Source organism: Budorcas taxicolor, chromosome 8, assembly GCF_023091745.1.
Source record: "Budorcas taxicolor isolate Tak-1 chromosome 8, Takin1.1, whole genome shotgun sequence".
Lineage (NCBI taxonomy): Eukaryota > Metazoa > Chordata > Mammalia > Artiodactyla > Bovidae > Budorcas > Budorcas taxicolor.
The window spans coordinates 89,651,023-89,673,925 of NC_068917.1; the positions used below are offsets into that span (position 1 = coordinate 89,651,023).

Here is a 22,903-nt window from a genome sequence, read left to right on the forward strand (position 1 = left end):
CAAACTTTCTCTTTTCCCTGAACTGGGCTACAGGCTTAGAGACTGCACGGATGCAGCCTGATTTGTTTGTTTGTTTTTAAGCCTCAAAGCACTTTTATTGGGGAAAGTTTCTCAGTGGCAGGGCTCGGTCTCAGGACCTGTCAGAGCCATGTTCTAGAAGCAAATCAAACCCCTTCTCCTCTCCTTTCCCTCCCTGGCAGGTGTCACAAGCCAAAGGCATCCTCCAGAAATTGCAGCCAAGGTGGGCAAGAGGGCTGAGCACGCCATGGTGATGCTGGGTGTTCAAATGCAACCCAGGAGCCTGAAAACTGGAAAATGAGAAAGGAGTTTGCAAACAAATTCTGCAAACAACGTGCCACATGGACAAGAAACACGCACGAATCCATAGGCTCCTTAGTCCTGCTGTCTGTCTGTCTTCCCACCGCTCCTCTGGGGCGGGTTTACTTTGTGCAGGGTGTGTTCCAGGACAGGCCTTGGGGGAACCACAGTCACAGACGCAGTCCGCATGAGCTGTCTCTCCCAGTGGGCAGAGGGAGGGAGATGAAGGCTCAAAATCAACGCACTAGAGAAGTCTTCCCGCGCCGCTCATCTGCTGAAAGACGGCGTGGGAGCCTTTAGTTAACCACGTCGTAGTAGTAATTGCGCAGCCGCAGTTCCACAGCTACGAATCCAGGCCTGTTCTCCACGCTGCAAAGGGAAGAGAGGCATTACTGTTATCAATGCTAGAGAAAAAGCGCTGATCACAGCTGGGGCCTTTGCAGGCCAAGTGCGAGTGGAGTGACAGCGCCCTCTGCTGGCTTTCTCAGGAACCCATGGTCACAGCACACCTCTGCTCTGGGCTCAGGACAACCAGAAGCCTTTGGGGAACACAGTGTCAGGCCCATCCCAGACCCACAGAACCAACCTGCATACAACAGGGTACCCAGGTGACTTTAAACCCCACTTTTAGATCTATAAACCCCACTTTCAGAGACGGTCTATTTATGATCTAGCAAAACAGAATGTGTCTGAAAATACTTAGTTGATCAACGTGCTGTCGATAAACACTTAGCTCCTAATCTTTTTAAGAAAAAAATGGGGACACAATTTAAGGTTGTGCCCGAGTAGATGGCTCTAGATTTTCTGAAAACATGCTGCTATTACACACCTTAATGCGGCAAAGTCTTACTTTTGTCACTGTTAGCAGTTGAGGCAATGGTGTATGCAAACCACGGGTAAAAGTCTTTAACAATCTGCAACCTCTAAACAAACATCTATAGGCATCTCTGTTTCATCTAACATGGGCATACTGAACAGGATCAGCTGAAAGCAAGTATTTCTTAAAACTCTGAGAATATGTCCTTGTTTGGAAGTTATTTTATTTTGCAAGATTTTTGGCAATATTGCAAGTGGGTAAAATCACCCAGTAAGTGACACAGAACTTGAGGTTAAACTGCATACACTGTCCACATTCAACCTTTTTGACCAACGGCAGCTGCAATTTCACATGGTTCAGCCTAGGTATGAGAGAATAGCCAGGCACCACACATGGGGACAAAAAATCACTCACTCACTGTGCAGTGGTTGCGACAGAACCAAAATGGGCTGTTCTAGCAAATGGCACCAAAATAAATGGTTGCATTTATGGTTTTCATTTGCACTCATGGTTTTCAAGAGCAAGCAATAAAGCTGCTTGAAGTATGTCATCTGCGGTCATGGTTAGAGACAAAAGCTTCCTCCAGCCACCAAGATGTGTCTCCAGCCACCAAGGTGTGTGCAGGAGTGGAAGTGATGGCCAAGCCTGGGATGCAGAACCGCAAGTGGAAATGTGTCCACACAGAGGGAAACCTTCCCTCCTGCTACTAAGCTTCTACAACTAAAGAGCACAACCTCATCATCTTTGCCAAATGGGTGTTCTCTGACCGAATACACAAACAGTCCCTTAAGAGTCTTACTGTGAGGGTTTCATCCACCAAATAGACTGTACTGTGTGCCATGCTTAGTTGCTCAGTCATGTCCGACTCTGTGACCCCATGGACCGTAGCTCGCCAGGCTCCTCTATCCATGAGGATTCTCCAGGCAGGAATACTGGAGTGGATTGCTATTTCCTCCTCCAGGGGATATTCCTGACTCAGGGATCAAACCCAGGTCTCCTGCATTGCAGGCAGATTCTTTACCGTCTGAGCCACCAGGGAAGCCCATGAATACTGGAGTGGGTAGCCTATCCTTTCTCCAGGGATCCCTTTATGTGACAAGCGAACTAGTATGGGGAAATAGGAATATAGAAGGACCCTCAGCAAAGACGCCTGGTCAGGTTTCCCATAGAATCTCTCCTTTACATTATGGGTCAGGCTGCTGCCAGGAAGCCAGGGAAACTCTTAGCTTCTGCAGAGGAGTGTGGCCAAGGGTCCTGTGTACTTGACGGTGTCCCGCCCACTTCTGTGTACCCGGGTCTGGGGTGCTTTTGCTGCTCTGAACCTGGTGCCCTGCAGCCTCCTTCTCATTTCCTGCACTCAAGTTCCTCACCCTGCAGTTCTCAGTTGGAACACCCCTTCCTAAAAGAGGCCAATATGGACTTGTCAATGGAAGTAAAATCCCCACCCCTCGCAAATTCTCTGTGCGTGTGCTGTACTGTACTCAGTTGCTTAGTAGAGTCCGACTCTTTGCGACTCTATGGTAGGAGGGTCCGACTACTACCAGTTGGAGTAGTGTCCAACCCTGTGTGCCTGTAACCCTCCAGGCTCCTCTGTCAATGAAATTCTCCAGGCAAGAATATTGGAGTGGGTTGCTGTTTCCTCCTCCAGGGGGTCTTCCCCACCCAGGGATTGAAATTCTCTACTCTCACTCAAAGATCCCTGTGGTTTGCTCTATGGCACCATCACAATATGTAATCATGTGTTTAAGTGCTTAGTTAATTTGTTTCCTGTTCGCCCAGCCCAGAATTGTTAACTTCCATGAGGAAAGTTGGAAAAGGCAACGGCACCCCACTCCAGTACTCTTGGCTGGAAAATCCCACGGACGGAGGAGCCTGGTAGGCTGCAGTCCATGGGGTCGCGAAGTCGGACATGACTGAGCGACTTCACTTTCACTTTTCACTTTCATGCATTGGAGAAGGAAATGGCAACCCACTCCAGTGTTCTCGCCTGGAGAATCCCAGGGACGGGGGACCCTGGTGGGCTGCCGTCTATGGGATCGCACAGAGTCGAACACGACTGAAGCGACTTAGCAGCCACAGCAGCATGAGGAAAGTTGCTCTTTCCCTTGGCTCACCCTGGGTCACTTTTAGATAATAAAGAGATTCTTAACTTCCATTCCCAGCTACAGTCACAGATGATGCTTCCTGGGATGTTGCAGAATTCCAGGTTGCATCTGAAAGCACTTAGAATATCTATCATCTTGGAGATGCTTCTACAGCATCAGATGTCATACCTGAGAAGAAACCTGATCCTCAAAATATTAAATCTATTGGCAGATATATGAGTTCCTCTTGATTACAGACCTGCATCTTTTCCAAGCTACAAGGGTTCTGCAGCACACTTTAGTGTCAGAGGGACGGAGACCCTGGCCCTGGGTTTCTCCACAATACACATCCAGGCAGCCAAACCCAGGCAAGGTCAAAGGCCATGTCCCTTATTCTCGGGGGCAATGCATTTCCTTTGTCAGCTGAGCTCCCCTGCATATCACCTGCCTACAATGTCAAATGTGCTCTACCTGGCAGCCCACTGGGGCCGACTCTAGGGCCACTGTTTCAAGTTCTGAGTCACTTTTGGGGAGTGCAACCTGAGCCAATCCATCCGTGATCATGCTTCAGGCTGAAGGGTGATCAGGAATTAGGACAGTATGACATCTCTCTGCAAAGTACTTCCATCATCTTCTCTTACCAAACATGGCATGCATCCCCAGACCAGACACTTAAGAACATTTGTTTTTTATTTTGAACACCCCTTAACCCTGACTGATATCATCTACATTTAAATTTTCATACCTGGAATTAGAGTAATTTATACTCTTTAGACTAAAGAACAGAAGTGTACGGTCCAGGAAGCAAGACCTGTCCCCGATTGTTTGTTTAGAAGGGAGCCGATCCCTGATTCATGAAAAGATGGCATTTATGCTCCTTATTAGTGCCTGGCAATTCCATCTGCCTCCAGAGGACTGGGCTACATGGCAGGAAGGGCTAGGTACTCACTCATAAGTCCAGCACAGGGTCATCAGCTCGTACATCTCTCTCGGACACCCTGGTGGGCACCCCATCCTCTCTCCTTTCTCCAGCATAGCAGAAACTTCACTGCCTTTCATTCCCTAAACCATGCAAAACCAAGCACAGCATTCAGCAAAACAAAACAAATAGAACCCATCCCTGAAAGGAGACGAAAGAGTAGATACTGTGTGACTTCAATTATAGAAAGTGCAAGAAACAGAAGCACCTAACCTATGATGCCAGGAATCAGGTGGGGTGACCCTTGGGGTAAGTCTTGTGCATGTAGGGGGAAAAGGGAGCTTCTGTTTCTGCTTTGAGGGGCTGGCTTTATGGGCAGGTCCCAGTTATGAAATTCCATCAAGCTGTAGCCTAGGATTTGTGCACTTTTCTGTATATATATTTTGATGTGAAAAAAATCTTAGAGAAGATTACTGGACTGCACATTTGCAAATGAGAGTAGCCATTATTTTTATTTCAACTCTAATGAATGTCGATTTGGGTAAATGTTTAAGTAAAATTTGTATTTTAAGGCAGGACAAAAAAATTAAATATAAAATCCTCTCTGTGTGTTTTGACCTCCTCTCTTCGTCACTAATGGGCAGCATGTATCTGCACTACACATTAACCCGAGCTCCTCAAAGACAGGAGTACCTGCTTGACCACAGAGATCAATTTTCTTTCTCTCTTCTGACACTGGCAATGTCACTTCTTTAAAAAATAGTGCTCTTTCTTCGCTCTGAGGGGGTCGTGCTGGCTTGCTGCTCCCTCTGTACATGCTTACCTGGACTGTGTATCCTTAGTGAACGAGTATGTCATTTTGATGTATAATCTTTTGTCTCAAAAGATCTTGTCTCTAAGACTGTGCCTTCGACTTTTAACAAGTGGAATAACTCTCAATGCCTTCTAAGAATTTGCTTCCTGGGTTATGAGCCTCAGTTTGGCTCAAATAAAATCCCCTTTTTTCCTTCTGAACTCGATAGTTAATGGAATTTTTGTTGACATATGAATGCATATTTATGTGTATAATACACAATGAAAAAAAAACCACATATTGTTCAGATAGTTTCAAATATTTCTTTCAGTTTAGAATAAACTGAGATCACATTAACTCTGCACTCTCAAAAGATACAGACTCAGGAAGGGTGACTAAATTTGAAGTTTTTCAGGGTCCTGTAAAGATAATCTGGTGCTTATCTGTTCTGATGGCCTGATAATTAGGAAATGAAGCACAAGTAACTCACCCGATACGGCTTCTGCCCATAGGAAAACGCTTCCCACATTAACACTCCGAAGCTCCAAACATCACTTTTGCTGGAGAACTTGTAGTAGTTGATGCATTCCGGAGCGTACCACTTCACAGGCCACTTTCCATGGGTCTGGGCCTGAAAACCAGGCAAATGGAGATGTTCCATTAAGGATAAAATGATGGACACCATGTCTGTTCATAGCAGCACTATTCACAACAACCAAAGGTGTGAGCTCCCCAAGTGTCCATTGACAAATAAACAGATACACAGAATGGGTATATTGACATAGTGGATGCACATTTAAGAAGGAAGGGGGTTCTGATAGATGCATAACACAGATGAACCATGCAGTTGCCTTTTATTATGCTCAGTGAAATTAAGCTGGTCAAGTCACTAAAGGACTAATATACGATTCCACACAACTGAGACCTCTGTGGAGTCACAGAGACAGCAAAGAGAATAACTGTTGCCTGGGGCCAGAGGAGGGAAGAGATGGAGAGCAGCTGTTTAATGGGTACAGAGTTTCAGTTTGGGAAGATGAAAAGAATTCTGGAGACTAGTTGTGAGCAACGTGAATGAACATTACTGAACTGTACTCTTGAAATGGTTAAGATGGTAAAATTTATGTTATGTATCTCGTGCTAAGTTGCTTCAGTTGTGTCCGAGTCTTTGTACCCCTTGGACTGTAGCCTGCCTGGCTTCTCTGTCCATGGGATTCTCCAGGCAAGGATACTGAAGTAGGTTGCCATTTCTTCCCCCAGACATTATGTATATATTTACTGCAACTTTAAATATCAATAAAATCACGACTCACAAAATGCCTATGTATATATATTGTCTGAATCTTAAAATATGATTAAATCTTAAATTTTTAAGATTTAAATATGCATGTTTAAGATTCGGACTGAAGTTTTTGTATCCGCTAAGTCTCTTTCTCTTACCTCTTTGGTTGCTCACAACTTCTTGGAGTTTGGCATGACAATACAAAAGTCAGGCCTGAGTATTACTTAATGGTTTTGTTTCAAAAAATACTGGGCTGTTTACAATATATTTAGCTATTATTGTACATTTGTCCATAGTTTTAAGTCAGCCCTGATTATTTTGGGGGAGATGGTTTCCTAGTATCATTTAAAACAAAGTTGCAAACTTTCTAATTTAAAAAAGCAAGTGGTGGAAAAAAGATCAAAATTTTGCCCAGAAAAACCCATTCTGAGGGACATTAGGTTCAGTGTGACATGGATAAGTCTTACTACCTCCCCTGGAAGTCACTATAACCCTGGTGGCATCTCTTGGGTGGACAGAGGGAGGCCAGCTGCCCTATGGTGGCCAGAGGGGGACAGCTCAGGGATTTTAATCTGAGATCATAGCTGCCAGCACACTTCTTTAAATGGCACATTGCTTATACTTCTGTCTCATTCATTTTATGTATTATTTTTAGATTTTGATTTCAGATTTTTTTGAACAAGCTAGTCATGTATGTTATTTCAAGTTTATTCTGAATTTTAAGATAAAACTTTGACAAATCCTAAATATGAGGGAAAGTGAGTCTCTTTCCACTACAAACTCCAAGTCCTCATCAACAGAGACAGCACGTTTGATTATTTTTCTTGAGTCCTTCCAGAAAAATCTATATACGAGTATAAATAAGTAATACATGCTTTTTTTGAGAGGTAATCAAGCTACAGGCATATACTTTTACACTTTACTTTTTAATTTTTCTACTTAGCCATGTGTCATAGATATATTTCTGTCAGCACTTGCAAAGGAAGTCACTTTTAGAAGAGTTAATTGCATGCTTTCCATAAATCTGCTATGATTCATCTAGCCAGCCTCCTGCTGAGAGGTCATTAAGTTTTTTTCCCGATTTTCACTCTTACACATCATGCTAGAGTGAACATTACTGACAGTGTGTATTTGCCCTGTGTGCGGAGTACTTGTAAGGAGTTGCTGGATCAAAGGGCATCTGTGTTTACGGTCCTGGTGCTGCCCAAGTCCATCCTGCCATGCACAGTTCTCCAGGAGCCCAGCTAATTTGCTTCGGCCACTATCATCTCTCTTTAATCTTTCTTAACTTTTTAAAGTTTTTCATTTCACTTTGTTTTCTTAAAGAAATTCATCACATTCCCATCTTTTCACGTGTGTTCAGTTTCTTTTGGCTGCTTCTAACATGGCTTTTTTTGGATACAGTTTGATGACTGAGACGTGTATATACTGCAAAATATTTACAACAATAAGATTAGTTAACACACCCTTCACTTGACAAGATTACCATATTATTTGTTGTTGAAATGGTGAGAACGTTTAAGATCTACTTTCTTAGTAACTTCCAAGCTTACAATGCGGTGGACTTCCCAGATGGCTTAATAGTAAAGAATCCAGCTGCCAATGCAGGAGACCCAGGTGATGTGGGTCCTATTCCGGGGTCAGGAAGATCCCCTGAAGGAAATGGCAACCCATTCCAGTAGTCTTGGCTAGAGAACCCCATGGACAGAGGAGCCTGGTGGGCTACAGTCCATGGGGTCACAAAGAGTTGGACACAACTGAGTATGAGCACACCCAATGTAGTACTCTTAACTCTGGGCTCCATACTGTAGGTTAGAGCCCCAGAATTGATTTTATAACTAGAAGTTTGTGCCCTTTGACCAACATCTTCTCATTTCCCCCACCTCCCAGCTCCTGGCAACCACAATCTACTCTCTGTTTCTATGACTTCAGCGTTTTTTAGATTCTACCATGTAAGTGAGGTCATATAGTATTTATCTTGCGCTGACTTGTTTCACTTAGCGTAATGTCCTCAAGGTATGTCTGTGTGCTGTGCTCTGCTGTGCTTAGCCGCTCGGGTGTGTCTGACTCTTTGCGACTCCATGGACTTTAGCTAGTTAGGCTCCTCTGGCCATGAGTATTCTCCAGGCAAGGATACTGGAGTGGGTTGCCATGCCCTCCTCCAGGAGATCTTCCCAACCCAGGGATTGAACTCAGGTCTCCCTGGGTTCATTGCAGATAGATTTTTTACCATCTGAGCCACCAGGGAAGCCCAAGAATACTGGACTGGGTAGCCTATCCCTTCTCCAGGGGATCTTCCCAACCCAGGAATTAAACCAGAGTCTCCTGCATTGCAGGTGGATTCTTTACCAGCTGAGCTACTAGGAAAGCCCCCAAGGGACATTGATGTTTCAAATGGCAGGATTTCCTCCTTTTCTATGGCTGGATATTCCCCATGTATTTGTCTATAGTTTTAAGCCAACACACACATACACACACATGGACACACTCACATACACATCACATTTTCTTTATCCATTCATCTATTGATGGATATTAGATTGTTCCCATGTCTTGGCCATTGTGAATAATGCCGCAATGAACATGAGAGCTATCTTTACCAGATAGTGATTTCATTGTCTTGAATATATACTTGGAAGTGGGACTGCTGAATGATAACAGTAGTTCCGTTTTTATTTTTTGAGGAAACTCTGCATTGCTTTCCATAGTGACTGTCCAAATTTATATTCTTACCAATAGTGCACAAGGGTTCCTCTTTCTCCACATCCTCAATAACATTATCTATCTCTTATCTTTTTGGTGACAGCCATTTTAACAGGTATGAGGAGACATATGGTGGTTCTGATTTGCATTTCTCTGTTGCTTAGTGATGTTGAATACCCTTACACATACTTGTTGGCTATTTGTATGTCTTCTTTTATTATAGAAATATAGGAAAAATAGAATCTTTCCATTCTGGTCCTTTGCCTATTTAAAAATCGGATTATTTGGATTTTTTGCTACTGAGTTGTATTGAGTTGTATGAGTTCCTTATATATTTTTGATAATTACCAATTATCAGATAGATAGTTTTTCAGATATTTTCTCTCATTCTCTAGGCTGACCTTTAATTCTGTTGATTGTTTCTTTTGCTATACAGAAAACTTTTTAGTTTGATGTAGTCCTGCTTGCTGCTTTCTGCTTTTGTTGCTTGTACTTTGGATGTCATAGCCAAAAAGAATCATTGCCAAGACCAATGCTGAGGAGCTTTTTCCATATGTTTTCTTCTAGGAGTTTTATAGTTTCAAGTCTTACATTTAAACTCATTAATCCACTTTGAGTTAGTTTTTGTGAGTGTTATAGTCCAGGAGTCCAATTTCATTCTTTTGAATGTGAACATCCAGTTTTTGAAGAGTATTTTTCCCCGCTGGATATCCTTGACTCCCTTATCAAATATTACTTGACTATATATGCATAGATTTATGGGCTCTTGCTTCTGTTCTATTGGTTTTCATGTTTGTTTTTATGTCAGTACCGCACTGTTTTGTTTTCTATAGTTTCATAGTATAGTTTGAAGTCAGGAAGCATAATGCATCCAGCTTCATTATTTTGGAGGATTGCTTTGCCTATTCAGGGTCTTTGGGGGTTCCATATGAGTTTTAGGATTATTTCTTCTGTTTTTGTGAAAAATGGAATTCTTGTAGGGATTTGTATTGAATCTGAGGATGGCTTTGTGTAGTATGGTAATTTTAACAATATTAACTCTTTGTATCCACGAACACAGGATATCTTTCCATTTATTTGTGTATTCTTCAATTTTTCATCAATGTCTTATTTTCAGTCTGCAGATCTTTTAACTTTCTTGGCTAAATTTATTCCTAAATATCTATTATTATGCAATTGTAAATGAAAGTTTTTCCTTCATGTCTTTTTCAGATAGTTCACTGTTAGTGTATAGACATGCAATTGATTTTTGTATGTTGATTTTGTGTTTTGCTATTTTACTGAATTTGTTTACTTGTTTTCACAGCTTTTTGATGCAGTCTTTGGGTTTTCTATATACAATGTGGGGGTTAAACAGTGTGGAGGTTCAGGGTGCCAACACTTCATATACTCAAAAATCCATGTATAACCTTACAGTTGGCTCTCCATCTTCATGGTTCTGCATCTATGGATTCAACCAATAGTGAAATATGTAGTGCTATAGTACATACTTAGTGAAAGAAATCCATGTGTAAGCAGACCTGCACAATCCAAATCTGTGTTGTTCAAGGGTCAACTGTATAAGATTATGTCATCTGTAAATGAAGACAACTTTATTCTACCTTTCAGGTATGGATGTCTTTTATTTCTTTTTTTAACTTGAGGTAACTTTGATACATAAGCCCTTTTTTCCCCTAATTGCTCTTGCTAGGACTTCCAGTACTGTTTAATAAGCACTCATCTTATTCCTGATCTTAGATAAAAAGCTTTCAACCATTCTCCACCGAGTTTGACATCAGTGGTGGGCTTGCATACATGCCCTTTATTGTGTTGAGGTATGTTCCTTTTATACCAACCTTTATGAGACTGTTTATCATGAAATGATGTGGATTCTGTCAAATGCCTTTTATGCATCTAATGAGATGACCATATGATTTTTATCTTTCATTCTATTAATACGGGGTATCACATTTACTGATTTGCATATATTGGACTAGCCTTGCATTCAAAAATAAATCCCACTTGACCATGATGTGTGATCTTTGTAACGTGTTGCTAAATTTGCTAGTATTTTGTTGAGAATTTTTGCATCTAAGTTCATCAGGGATATTGGTCTATAGTTTTCTTTTCTTGTATCTGGCTTTGGTATCAGGATAACATTGGCCGTGTAAAATGAATTTGAGAGTATTTCCTCCTCTTCTATTTTGGGCATTAATTCTTCTTGATATGTTTGATAGAATTCTCTTATGAATTCTGTTAGGTCGATTTGGTCTAAAGTATAGGTCAAGTCCAATGTTTCCTTACTGACTTTCTGTTTGTATGACCTATCTATTGTTAAAAGTGGGGCATTGAAAGCTCCCACAATTATTATATTGTTATCTATTTCTCCCTTCATATATGTTAGCATTTTCTTAATATATTTAGGTTCTCCAATGTTGGGGCATGTATATTTACAATTATTATATCTTCTTTATGAATTGACCCCTTTATCATTATATGATGACTGACCTCCTTTGTCTCTGGCTAAGGTTTTTAGATTGAAGTCTATTTTGTATGATATAAACCTAGGTACATTTGCTACTTTTTGGTTTCCATTTGTAAGGTATATATTTTTCCATCTCTTCACTTGGAGATTTTGTGTGTCCTTAAAGTTGAAATGAGTCTCTTGTAGGCAGCATATTAGCTGGGTCTTTTTTTTTTTTTTTTTTTTGCCCTTTTAGTCACTCTATGGTTTTTGATTGACAGATTTAATCCATTTACAATTACAGTAATTATTAATGTTATTCATGGGTAAAGATTTACTAATATCATATTATTGTTTTCTGGATATTTTAGATTTCCTTTGTTCATTTCTTCCTCTCTTGTCTCCCTTTGTGATTTGATGATTTTCCATAGTGGTATACTTAGTTTCTTTTGCTCTATCTTTTGTACATCTACTGCAAGTTTTTTCCTTGTGATTACCCTAAGGCTTACATAAATATCTTACAAATATAAATCTATTTTAAGGTGATAACAACTTAACTTTGATTGTATGAAAATACTCTTACCCTTTCACTCTTCCTCATATATGCTATGTTTTTGATATCACAATTAAAGTCTTTTTATATCTTATATCCATTAATAAATTATTGTAGCCATAGCTATTTTTAATATTTTTGTCCTTTAGCCCTTATGCCAGCATAAGTGATTAACACAACACCATATTATAGTAATGGGGAATGCTAAATTTGATTATATACTTACCTTTATCAATATGCTTTATATTTTCATATTTTTAATGTTATTAACTAGCTTCTTTTTATTTTAGCTTGAAGAATTCAGAATTTATTATAACATAGGTCTAGTGGTAATATATTCCCCCAGCTTTTTTGGCTGGGAAAGTCTTTATCACATCTTCATTTCTGAAGGACATAAAGCGTTCTTTGGGATATATAGTATTCTTGGTTGGCTTTTTTTTTTTCTTTCAGTACATTGACTGTATCATTCCACTCTCTTCTGGCTTACAGATGTGTGCTGAGAAATCTGTTGGTAGCCTTAGGGGGAGCTCCCTTGCAAGTGACAAAATTTTTTTTCTCTTGCTGCTTTTACGATTCTTTTTCTGATTTTTGACAGTTTTATTATTGTGTGTCTTGGAGAAGATCTATTTCAACTGAATTTATCTGGGACCTATGAGCTTCATGAACTTGGATGCCCACATCTCAGATTTGGGAAGTCTCAGTCATTATTCCTAAAACAAGCTTTCTGCCCCTTTCATTCTCTCTTCTTGGACTTCAATAATACAAAACTCTTTTCACTTTATGGTGTCCCGTGAGTCCCATAGGCTTTCCTCATTCCTTTCTTTAAAACAGTGTTTTGGTTGTGTTGAGCCTTTGTTGTGGTGTGCAAGCTGTGGTGCATAGGCTTAGCTACCCTGAAGTATGAGGGATCTTAGTTCTCTGACCAGGGATTGAACCCATGTTCCCGGTATTGGAAGGTGGATTATTAGCCACTGGACTCCCGGGGAAGTCCTGAGAGAATCAATTCCTAGGCAGGTTGATAAGAAGTCTGGGGTCCCTGAGGAGAGGACGAAGGGGTCGGGGGCTCTTGAAGCACAGATAGGGGTCTGGAATTCTTGAGGCTTTCCTTTCCTGGTGAAGAGAACTCTTTCTAGCTGCGTTCTCGCCTGGCACTGAGTGGTACGGACCTGACGGATGGGATGATGCAGGAAAAATGAAGTTAGTGTTCTTTCCTTTTAGTGCAGTTATTCTCATGGTTTTCATTCTGCTGTGTTGCTAAAGCTTTTTAAGTGGACTCCAGAGTTCTCTCTGGAGCTCTGTGAGATAGTGAAGGACAGGAAAGCCTGGTGTGCTGTAGTCCATGGAGTTGCAAAGAGTCAGACATAACTGAGTGAATGAACAAGAGTTCTCTCAAAGCTGTTTTATTCATGGATAGCTATCTGACCATTGATCATTTTTGGAGGACAGAATCTGGATCTCCTACCCCACTGTCTTGTTCCTGATCCTTTGCCTTTTATTTCGACACTGTCTTCTATATTTTCTTCCCTTCTTTATAGATTTTTAGAGATCTGCTTGTTCCCTTTTCAAAATATGCTGTTTAATATCTGTGGCAGTTGAAAAAATTGACCCTCATGTTCTTTGATATTCCTTCCTTCTGCCTTGAATATGGGTGATTTGGGGTTGCTCTGACCAGCAGAATAAGTGGACAAGACTGTAAGCCAGTTCCTAGGCCCTGAAGTTAGGAGTGTGACAATCTCTACTTCCTGCCTCTTGAGTAACTTGGTCTCAGGACCCAGTCGCCATGCTGTGAGGAAGTCCGGGGTACATGGAGAGGCCACATGTAGATAAGTTATTGTTAAATGGATACAGACCAGTGAAAGTCCCAGATCATGGCCATGTCAAATGAATCATTAGTGGTATGAGTGAGCTGGACCGCTTGGAACCACCCCCATGACACTGTATGGAGCAGAGATGCACCATTTCCACCAAGCCCTGCCCACACCGCAGAACTGTGAGTAAGTAAGTGCTTGGTGTTGTTTTAATGCAACAAGTTTTGGGACCATTTGTTATCTCAACTTCTCTGTCTCCTCTCTAAGCCCTTGCTTTAGATAGTCTGTATTTCTTTCTTCCTACTTATCATGAAGTGCATGTTCCAAAGTGTCTCTAACTTTAAAATCTATTTTTTTTTCTGGTGTGTATGTGTGGTTATTATTTGAAGGCCATTCTTTCTTTTGCTCCATCTCCTAGCAGTCCCATCAAAAGGATCATTTGATGCTTCACACATTCTGGCTCATTTCTGAAGTGGCTTCTCTGGGGCCAGCTTGTCTATGAAGAATGGAGTGAGGAGCTGTGATGGGAGCTCTGCTTCTGTTGCTCAGCCTTTGTGCTGACCCTTCGCTGACTGAGATCTGCTATCCATCACCATCTGTCATACCCACTCAGAGAAAGCATGAGTGGGTGTATGTGGTCACTTAGGTGTCTTCTCCAGCCACTTTGTGGTGTGGCACTCAGGGAAAGTCCACAACTCTCACCCTGCCATTCACTAGTTAGATCATCAGGGTATGTCATCTATTTCTGAGACTGTTGGACATTCCCAGGGACATGAAGAGTTGAGAATATGTTCTTGACACCCTTTTCTGCTATCTCGTCTCTGTTACATTTTCCAATGGGTCAGGGTAGACTCTACATACACTCTGTGACTGAGTTCATATGAGGATGGGGCTGTTTACTTTTTTCCCTTCTTTTACTTGCTATTAGTTCATCTGAGGGTTCATAGAGGAGCTTTGAAAAATCCTACTAGAGTCAACCTGTCCAATATGTATTTTCCAAAGTAATTTAACAAATGAATTCTATTCTTGTTTTTTTCCAGATGAATCATCATTAATATCTTGATTCCCTATTGTTCTAAGGAACATAGTTTGGAAGATACTATTCGGAGTAAATCTCAAGTTGTGACATATTAGAGTATTTCCATCTTTTTAACAATAGAATCAAAGCTTAAGAAGAACATTTCTTACACAGTTATTTTTCTATAGGGAAACTGCTTCTTGAAATCTTACCAAAATAAAATAAAGAACCATATATTTGCATTTCAGATTTTTACTACCAGCTACTCTCAATGGTGGGTGAGTTGTTCGTACCTTGTAGTAGCTTTCATCAGCACGAAGTGCTTTGGAAAGTCCAAAATCACTGATCTTGGCATAATGTTGAGTAACCAGCAATACATTCCTTGCAGCCAGATCTCTGTGCACAAAATTGCACTCTTCCAAATATTTCATTCCCATAGACACCTGATGAACCAGCTCTATGATGTTTTTATCCTTGACATGCCTGAAAGCCACACATATGTCATTAATGATAGTGAACAGGAGTCCATTTCAGAACAGCCAACCATGCTTCTCACACAGAGAGAATATGAACCCACTTATTTCCTATTCTTCTAAAGCAAGAGTCACAAGTGGCAGTGACTGGTATTCAGCTGCTAGAATTACATGAAAAGCAGTATAACAGGGTGGTCAGACCTGCCCCATGGAGAATCAGGGTTCAGTTAGAACCCTCATTCCAATATTGAAAAGGTAAGAACACCCACCTTGAGTCCCACTGAAGTACAAGCATAGGTACAAATGGGATAAAGTAATCAGTGGCTATTGTTATGATTTATTCCTCATGATTCTCTATCTCAACCATGACTGGAGATGAGCATAGCATGATTACTCCATTGATGGTTGCCATGAATTAACAGCAATGGATATTTTCAAAAATAATTACTTATGGGAATGCAGTAATTAGCCAGATATGTAAAATATCACTGTTTTCCCATATAAAATGTTTATTTAATTGTTTCTTTTAAAAGAGCACATTCTTTCTGCCTGGTGAGAGGAGAATGCTTGCTAAGATAGTCTAGGGCTGACTTTATCACCAGGCCAGTATGACATGAGCAAAGGAGACCAAATTGTTGAATTAGAGTTTTTCTTTATACATTAAGAGGTAAAGAACACTTGATCCAAAGACTACAGCTTTCAAACCTCCCCACTCAAGGTCCCTGAGTGTGGGCCAACTCTTGGAAGGCACTGGAGGAGACAAGGGTTCTGGAAGAAATCAGGCTATGATGTGCATTGGGCAGGCAGGCCCTGCCCCTCACATATGAGCTGCTGGGGCACCTAAGGATACCTGTTCTGTTGTAAATATTTGTTGAGTGGACCAAGTTCTGCCATCTCCATGACCAGCATCCAGGACTCAGCTTCACATATCCCTATCATGCGCACAATGTAAGGGTTGTCAAGCTGCTGCATGACATTTGCTTCTGCTAATAACTCATCCTTAAGAGCAGGGTCATTGGCCTCATTTTTCAGGATTTTCACAGCCACTGTTTTCACAACTCTGCAAAAGAAATCAAAACACATAAGGAACTTTTCAAAGTGGTTCACGTATGGATAATTATCTTCCATGATGCATAATTCCTGTGCTGGAAATGAAGTAATGGAAATACCTGCCACAGAGTGGAAATGTGTCTGAAGAAGCCATGTTGTACATGGCTAATTCTTCAATCATGTTCTCTCATTTTATAGACAAGGAGTAATACGTAATTAGTTGAAAATAATGGGAGAGTGCCAAAGAATGCCCCAACCAACCAGAAAGCTGACACACTGTAGAATATTTAAATAACTTTCAAACAAACTTTAAAAACTATGACATGCATGGATTCCAGTAACGTCTTGAGATTTATCACATCATTATGTGTAATGTATGTAATTACAGCATGCCTTTAATATATGTTACAATGAATTTCTAGATGCAGAATTAAAAAGCATGCACTGTTGAAGCTTATAATTTTCAAAACACTTCTAAAAACTGAATTTTGTTCATTTTAAGCATGCTTCAAAAAGTTTGGAAAAAAAACAAATTTTTTTCCATTTTCGAATAAAAGCATCATCTAAGTCATGTTTGAACTCTTGAAAATATCCTGACATGGTGGGGGCTTAAAGAAATAAATAGCACTTAACTATGTACAATTTGAAAAACTGCATCTTTTCATGATACAGTTCCCACAAATGCAGGAAGTATAACTCTTTTGTTGAACTTCAAAAGTAGAAAATAAAACAGATGTATCAAATAAATAGGTTAAATAACATAATAACAGAGTAAGTCTGATATACATTCTGAAAAGAACATATAGCTGCAGTGTAGAACTCAAGAGTATTTACACATTGCACACAAGATGTAGTTCCTACACAGATGGAAGTATAGAATGTATCCAGTACCCAAGAAGCCTCTGCATCCTCCTCCTGAGATCAAGGAAATACAATATTATGCCATCTCTAGATAGCTTATTGTTTTACCTTTCACATTTTGGTCTACCATCCATCTGGAATTAGTTTCACGTATGGTGTGAGGTAGGTAGGGGTCAAAATTAACAAGCACAAACCTCTTGATTCTTCCAATGTTTAAGGAAGAAAGAACATTCACAAATGTTTCCAGAAACAAAAAGAGGAAGGGAACTTCCCAACTCATTTTATGATGTTACCATTAGCCTGATGCCAAAACCAGACAAAAAAATTACAAGAAAATAATTTACTGATATCTCCCATCAATGTAGATGCAAAAATCCAAAGGGAAATATTAGAAAATTTAATTCAGTGCTTTATGAGAAAGATATAATGCATATATAATTCATGAATAAGATAGGTTTATTCCAGGAATGCAAGGTGGGTTTAACATCTGAAAATCAATCAGTGTAATTCATACATAAACACAACAAAGGAGAAAAAGACTATCAGCAGAGGAGAAAAAGTAAACAAAAAAATGTAACACACATTTACAATTAAAAACAAATCTCTCAGAAAAGTAGAAATAAAAGGAAACTTCCGTAATCTGATAAAGAGCAGCTATGAACCTACTGGTGAAATATTGAAAGTTTTCCCCTGAAATCAGGAATGAGGAAAGTGACCACTGGCACTTTTATTTAATATTGAACCACAGTATCTAGTTAATACAATAAGGCAATGAAGAAGTGTAAAAGTATAAGAATTGGACAGGATAAAATCAAACTGTTGTTATTTATAGATGATATATTTCTGGGTCAAACAATACACAAATAAATTACTGGAAATAATGAGTGAAAAATAATAGAAGACTTTAAGAAAAGTTGTTGGACATCAGGCAAACAGACAAAATCATATTCTTGCATTCAAGCAATGCCAAGGAATAGCAAGAAAAAATTTTAAAATTATACCACATATAAAACCAAAAATATTAAATACCTATGAATGAATCCAGCAAAGAAGCTGTGCAAGACCTGTACACAAAAAACTAAATAATTTTGCTCAGAGAAATTAAAGACCCAAGTAAATGGAAAAATGGGTCATGCTTATTGATATGAAGACTCACTACTGTAAAGACATCATTTTGCCCCCAGTTAACCAATGTAGCCTTTCCTCTCCCCACATCTCTAGTTGAAATTATGTATCTATAGTCATGTCCATGTCAATTTGTATATTTAATTAAGCAAGGAATCGAGTATCACAAAGAAGTTGAGAAAATTTATACCTTAATACAGGATAATTTATATTCATTTATAAAATAATGGACATATATTAATTTATTTAAAAGTAAGCATAGCAGTCATATATCTGTATATATATGACTTAATATATCTGTCATATGTCATATATAGATATATATATACACACACAAAGTCGGACATAACTTAGTGACTGAACAACAACATATATATATATATATATATATATATATATATATATATACATATATATACTTGTATAAACACATATGGTGAAAGGGGTATGATTAAAAGCATGTTTCTGTGCATACTCTTGCTTGTATTTTTGACCCTTGAGCCACGTAAATTATCTACTCAAGAAAAAAACTGTATACAAATTCCTTAAATTTAAAATAGCATCAAACAACCAAACCCAATTATATTCATATCAGTAACTTCCTAGCTTGAACATAGATTTTCAGAGGATTTGTTTCAAAGAATTTTAGAAACCAATAATTTTACTGAAAATTCCATGACAGATGCCTTGTAAGCACCAAATAAAATACAAAGAGATTTTTAGTAATCTAGCAATTTTAATTGTTAAATAACACATACTAGGGTTTCAAGGTGGTGCTAATGGTAAAGAACCCTCCTACGAATGCAGGAGACATAGGTTCAGTCTTTGGGTTGGGAAGAGCCTCAGGAGAAGGAAATGGCAACCCACTCCAGTATTCTTGCCTGAAGAACCCAATGGACAGGGAAGTCTGGTGGGCTACAGTCCATAGGGTTGCAAAGAGTCGGACCCAACTGGAGCACCTTAACACGCACGTGCACACACATAATACATACATACTGTTCTTTGAATTATAGACTAGAGCAAATAAATAATTATACTAATGATACTTGTCATCAAGAATTTTCTGGTTAAGAGAAATGAGATGCAATTTTTAAAAATCAAAGAAAATAAGTGAAAACACTTATCAATGAATGATTGCATCTTAAATAATACATATGTGTATGCATGTGCATATAAAGATCTAAAAATTATAGACACTCAGGTTTGTCAACGGTCGCAGTGTTTGAGTGGTAAAATATGATGTTTTTAGTTTCTTATTTATATTTTCATTGACTCTATTTCTTAATTCGCTATAAGGGACACACAATACATCTAAACTATTACATACACAGTTAATATATGTAATAGAGGCTTTCATTGTAATTGTACCAGAAATGAACAAAAATTGTACAGTCAATCATAAAGGATTTAGCCATGCTACATGACATTTTGTGTCTGGGATTAAAAGAACATGATACATGTATATGTGGTAGTTTCTAGAATGTAAGCTCACATGAGAATAAGTGCAGGGAAATGGTGCAAACTTTTGACTTACTTTTTCATCTGGTAATAGCCCTTCTTCACAGTCCCAAAGTTCCCAGAGCCTAGTTCCTTGTCCTCCAGGGTCAGCAGCTTCCGGTCCAGGTAGACCTCCTTAGGCCGGATCTCCTCGGGGTCTGCATAGGGGCTTTCGTAGACCTCAGTGTCCATGGGCAAGGCTTCTCTCTGAGCTTCTGAAAAGGAGTTAAGAAACTTACAGCCCGTGAACTTGATCCCATGTGAAATTGCCATTGTCCCCTGTTCTTGCCTCCTGGGGTCATGCCTTGCATTTCATGACCTTGGTTATCTTGGGCATTTATAGTGCCTGTGAGCACTTCAGACACAGCCTTTCCCAGCTACAGCAGGGTAGGAAAAAGGCCCTCATCTTTGTTGTACTTGACCCCTGTTCTTGCACTGAAGTACATCAAGAAAGAGTTTTCCTGTCAGCAGCAGAGATGGATGTGCTCAGTTGTGTCCAAATCTTTGGCATCCCATGGATTGTAGTCTGCCAGGCTCCTCTGGAATTTTCCAGGCAAGCATATTGGAGTGGGTTGCCACTCCCTACTCTAGAGGATCCTCCCAACCCAGGGGTTGAGCCTGTATCTTTTGCCTCACCTGCACTGGCAGGTGGATTCTTTACCATTAGCACCTCCTGGGATGTGGCCCTCCTAATGGACTGTGGTGCCTTTAAACTGTCTGAAAATCCTGGCCCTCCTTCACTGAGAGGCGGGGTCTACGTCACCTCCCCTCTGTGGCTTCTGTAATCATGTCCACCGATAGAGTACATATAAGCAGTGATGTTTGTGATATACTCAGGCCAGGTCCTAAAGGCCATGCCCCTTCTGTCTGGGTTGCTGGGACTCTTGAAGCTTCAGACTCCGTGCAGTTGTTCAACTGCCCTGGCTCCTTCTATGCTGTGAGAATGCCCCAGCCAGTCCAGGTGGAGAGACCAGATGAAGAGTCTCTGAGGCTCCATATCCTGGAGATGAAAGATGCTGGCTTGGTTCTCAGTGCCTTGGTTCTAGTCCCACCACGGTCTCCACTCCTGCTGGCCCAGCTCCACCCCCGATCTGCCTGTAAGAGGCCCCATGCCACCACGGCCCAGTTCAGCCTTGCCCAGATTCCTGATCTGCAAAACTGTTGCTGATTTAAGCTACTAACTTTGGGGTTGATTTTTTGTAGCATTAAATCAATCAAGTATACCAACTAAAACAAAAACCTGGGGCCACCTAGAAAACCTAAGAAGCTGATCCAGAGGCCCCATTTCTGACCAGTCTAATAGAGGCCTTATGAGTTTGAAGGGGTGCTTCCCTTCCTGCCCTCACAGAATCGCTGCAGTTCCCTGAACATGTCTAGAATCGCAAAACTTAGACGTTTCTTCAGTTTTTACCAGCTACCCATTGTTGGACCTCCATCTGAATTTACTACTGGACACAGACATCTTTCCAAGAACAGATCTTAGAAATGGAAACTTAAAGTAGCGTTAATTATTACTGGAAAAGGTGAAATATTCTGAAGCAGGGGGTTTGAAGGATATTTTCAATATGGCTCATTTATTGTGAGGGAGGCTGTACAGACCATTTCATCCAACAGACACCACCATTCGCAGACACATGGCATCTTCCACCTGCCCCCAGACGACAGGATCACTCACTGCTAAGCAGCGCCTGTAACAGCTGCTGACAGCAGGGTGAGCCTGCCCTGCCATTTGCAAGGGACTGTGGGAGGCATCCTTGCGCTGTGAATGCCTAGGAATAAAGGGGCAGCTCTTACCTCTCTCGTTGGCCCACGGTCCTCGGTCTGGCTCGTATGGGTTGAACGTTGTAGAACTATCCACCTGGTTCCCTGAGGATGTGCGGGCCTGAGGCACACAAATGAAAAGAGCTCATTTTTCTTCATGAATAACACTGTTGAGTTGGCCTGCATACTAATTTTTATTTTCAAATAATCACATCTTAACTTAAGCAGGGAAGACAAAGGAAGGAACCAGGAAAAGAGACAGGAAAACAACAACAACAGCATGGCTTATCTCATTCTCCGGGCAACTGATGGGATGCTGTGAAGGCTAAATAGAGCTCATGCTTCTATAACAGAAGGGACCTGCAGGGATCCCAGGGGGTGTTGTGAGAGAATTAACCAGAACTGTTTGGGTGGAATTCCTGCCTACTCACTTGCCCTTTCAAGTCCTACTTCCACTTGCTAAAAGATGCTGAGTATTTTCATTATCCCCTTGGATTCATTCTCCTCCATTAATTTTTTCTAATATTACAGGGAAGTTATTGAAAAAGAAACATTAAGTATCCACCAGCTGCTTCAACCCACTTCCCAACTCTAAAGCATCCATGAATTCCCAGTATCCACATGTATCTTTACAATCTGTGGAGATCTAGCAACATTTGGGTAGATCCCAGAGGGTAGTGTTGGTCTGGTCAGTAAGCTAGAGGTACCAAGATGAAGCGGCTGCTAGAATCCCAGGGTCTAGTGCCCCACCTGTTAATTGTCACAATCGTCATTATCATCATCTATCAACCCTTTGAGACAGGGAAGCCTGTAACCTTTTGCTAACCTGAAGGCAGGTATTTCTTCCCTGTACCCAGAGCAGGTAACTGACGCAGATAAAAAGCCAGGAAAAGAGACAGGAAATTGGCCATTATTAATGGCAACTTTCCTTATTATTTATTTGATTTGCATCAGTTTGCAGCAGGAAATAATGGGGGGAAATCCACTGTTATATTCCTATATCTTTTCCCTTCCAAAAGTCTCCATCTCAGTGGAGATCCACCTTTATCCTCAACTAAAAATAAAGGTGTGTGCTTAGTCACTCACTCATGTGCGGCTCTGTGACCCCATGGACTGTAGCCCACCAGGTTCCTCAGCTCATGGGGATTCTCCAGCAAGAATACTGGAATGGGTTGCCATGCCCTCTTCCAGGGGATCTTCCCAACCCAGAGACTGAACCTAGGTCTTCCACATTGCAGGTGGATTATTTACTGTCTGAGACACCAGGGGAGCCCAAGAATACTGGAGTGGGTAGCCTATCCCTTCTCTGGGGATCTTCCTGACTCAGGAATTGAACCAGGGTCATCCTGCATTACAACTGGATTCTTTACCAGCTGAGCTAACCGGGAAGCCCCCAAACAA

At 40.6% G+C, this 22,903-nt stretch overlaps 1 protein-coding gene across 1 annotated transcript in view; it reads right to left on the minus strand.

Moving 5' to 3' along the window:
- Window positions 1-614: 614 nt before the first annotated feature.
- The window catches only part of SYK (spleen associated tyrosine kinase), a 99,345-nt gene continuing 77,056 nt past the window's right edge, over window positions 615-22,903 (minus strand). Inside the window, exons 8-14 of the mRNA XM_052644924.1 lie at window positions 21,536-21,623; window positions 19,779-19,956; window positions 16,059-16,268; window positions 15,029-15,218; window positions 5,422-5,562; window positions 4,169-4,281; window positions 615-687 (exon numbers count right to left, since the gene is read on the minus strand). Coding sequence (XP_052500884.1) covers window positions 615-687; window positions 4,169-4,281; window positions 5,422-5,562; window positions 15,029-15,218; window positions 16,059-16,268; window positions 19,779-19,956; window positions 21,536-21,623 — 993 coding nt within the window. The remainder of the gene's footprint in view (window positions 688-4,168; window positions 4,282-5,421; window positions 5,563-15,028; window positions 15,219-16,058; window positions 16,269-19,778; window positions 19,957-21,535; window positions 21,624-22,903) is intronic.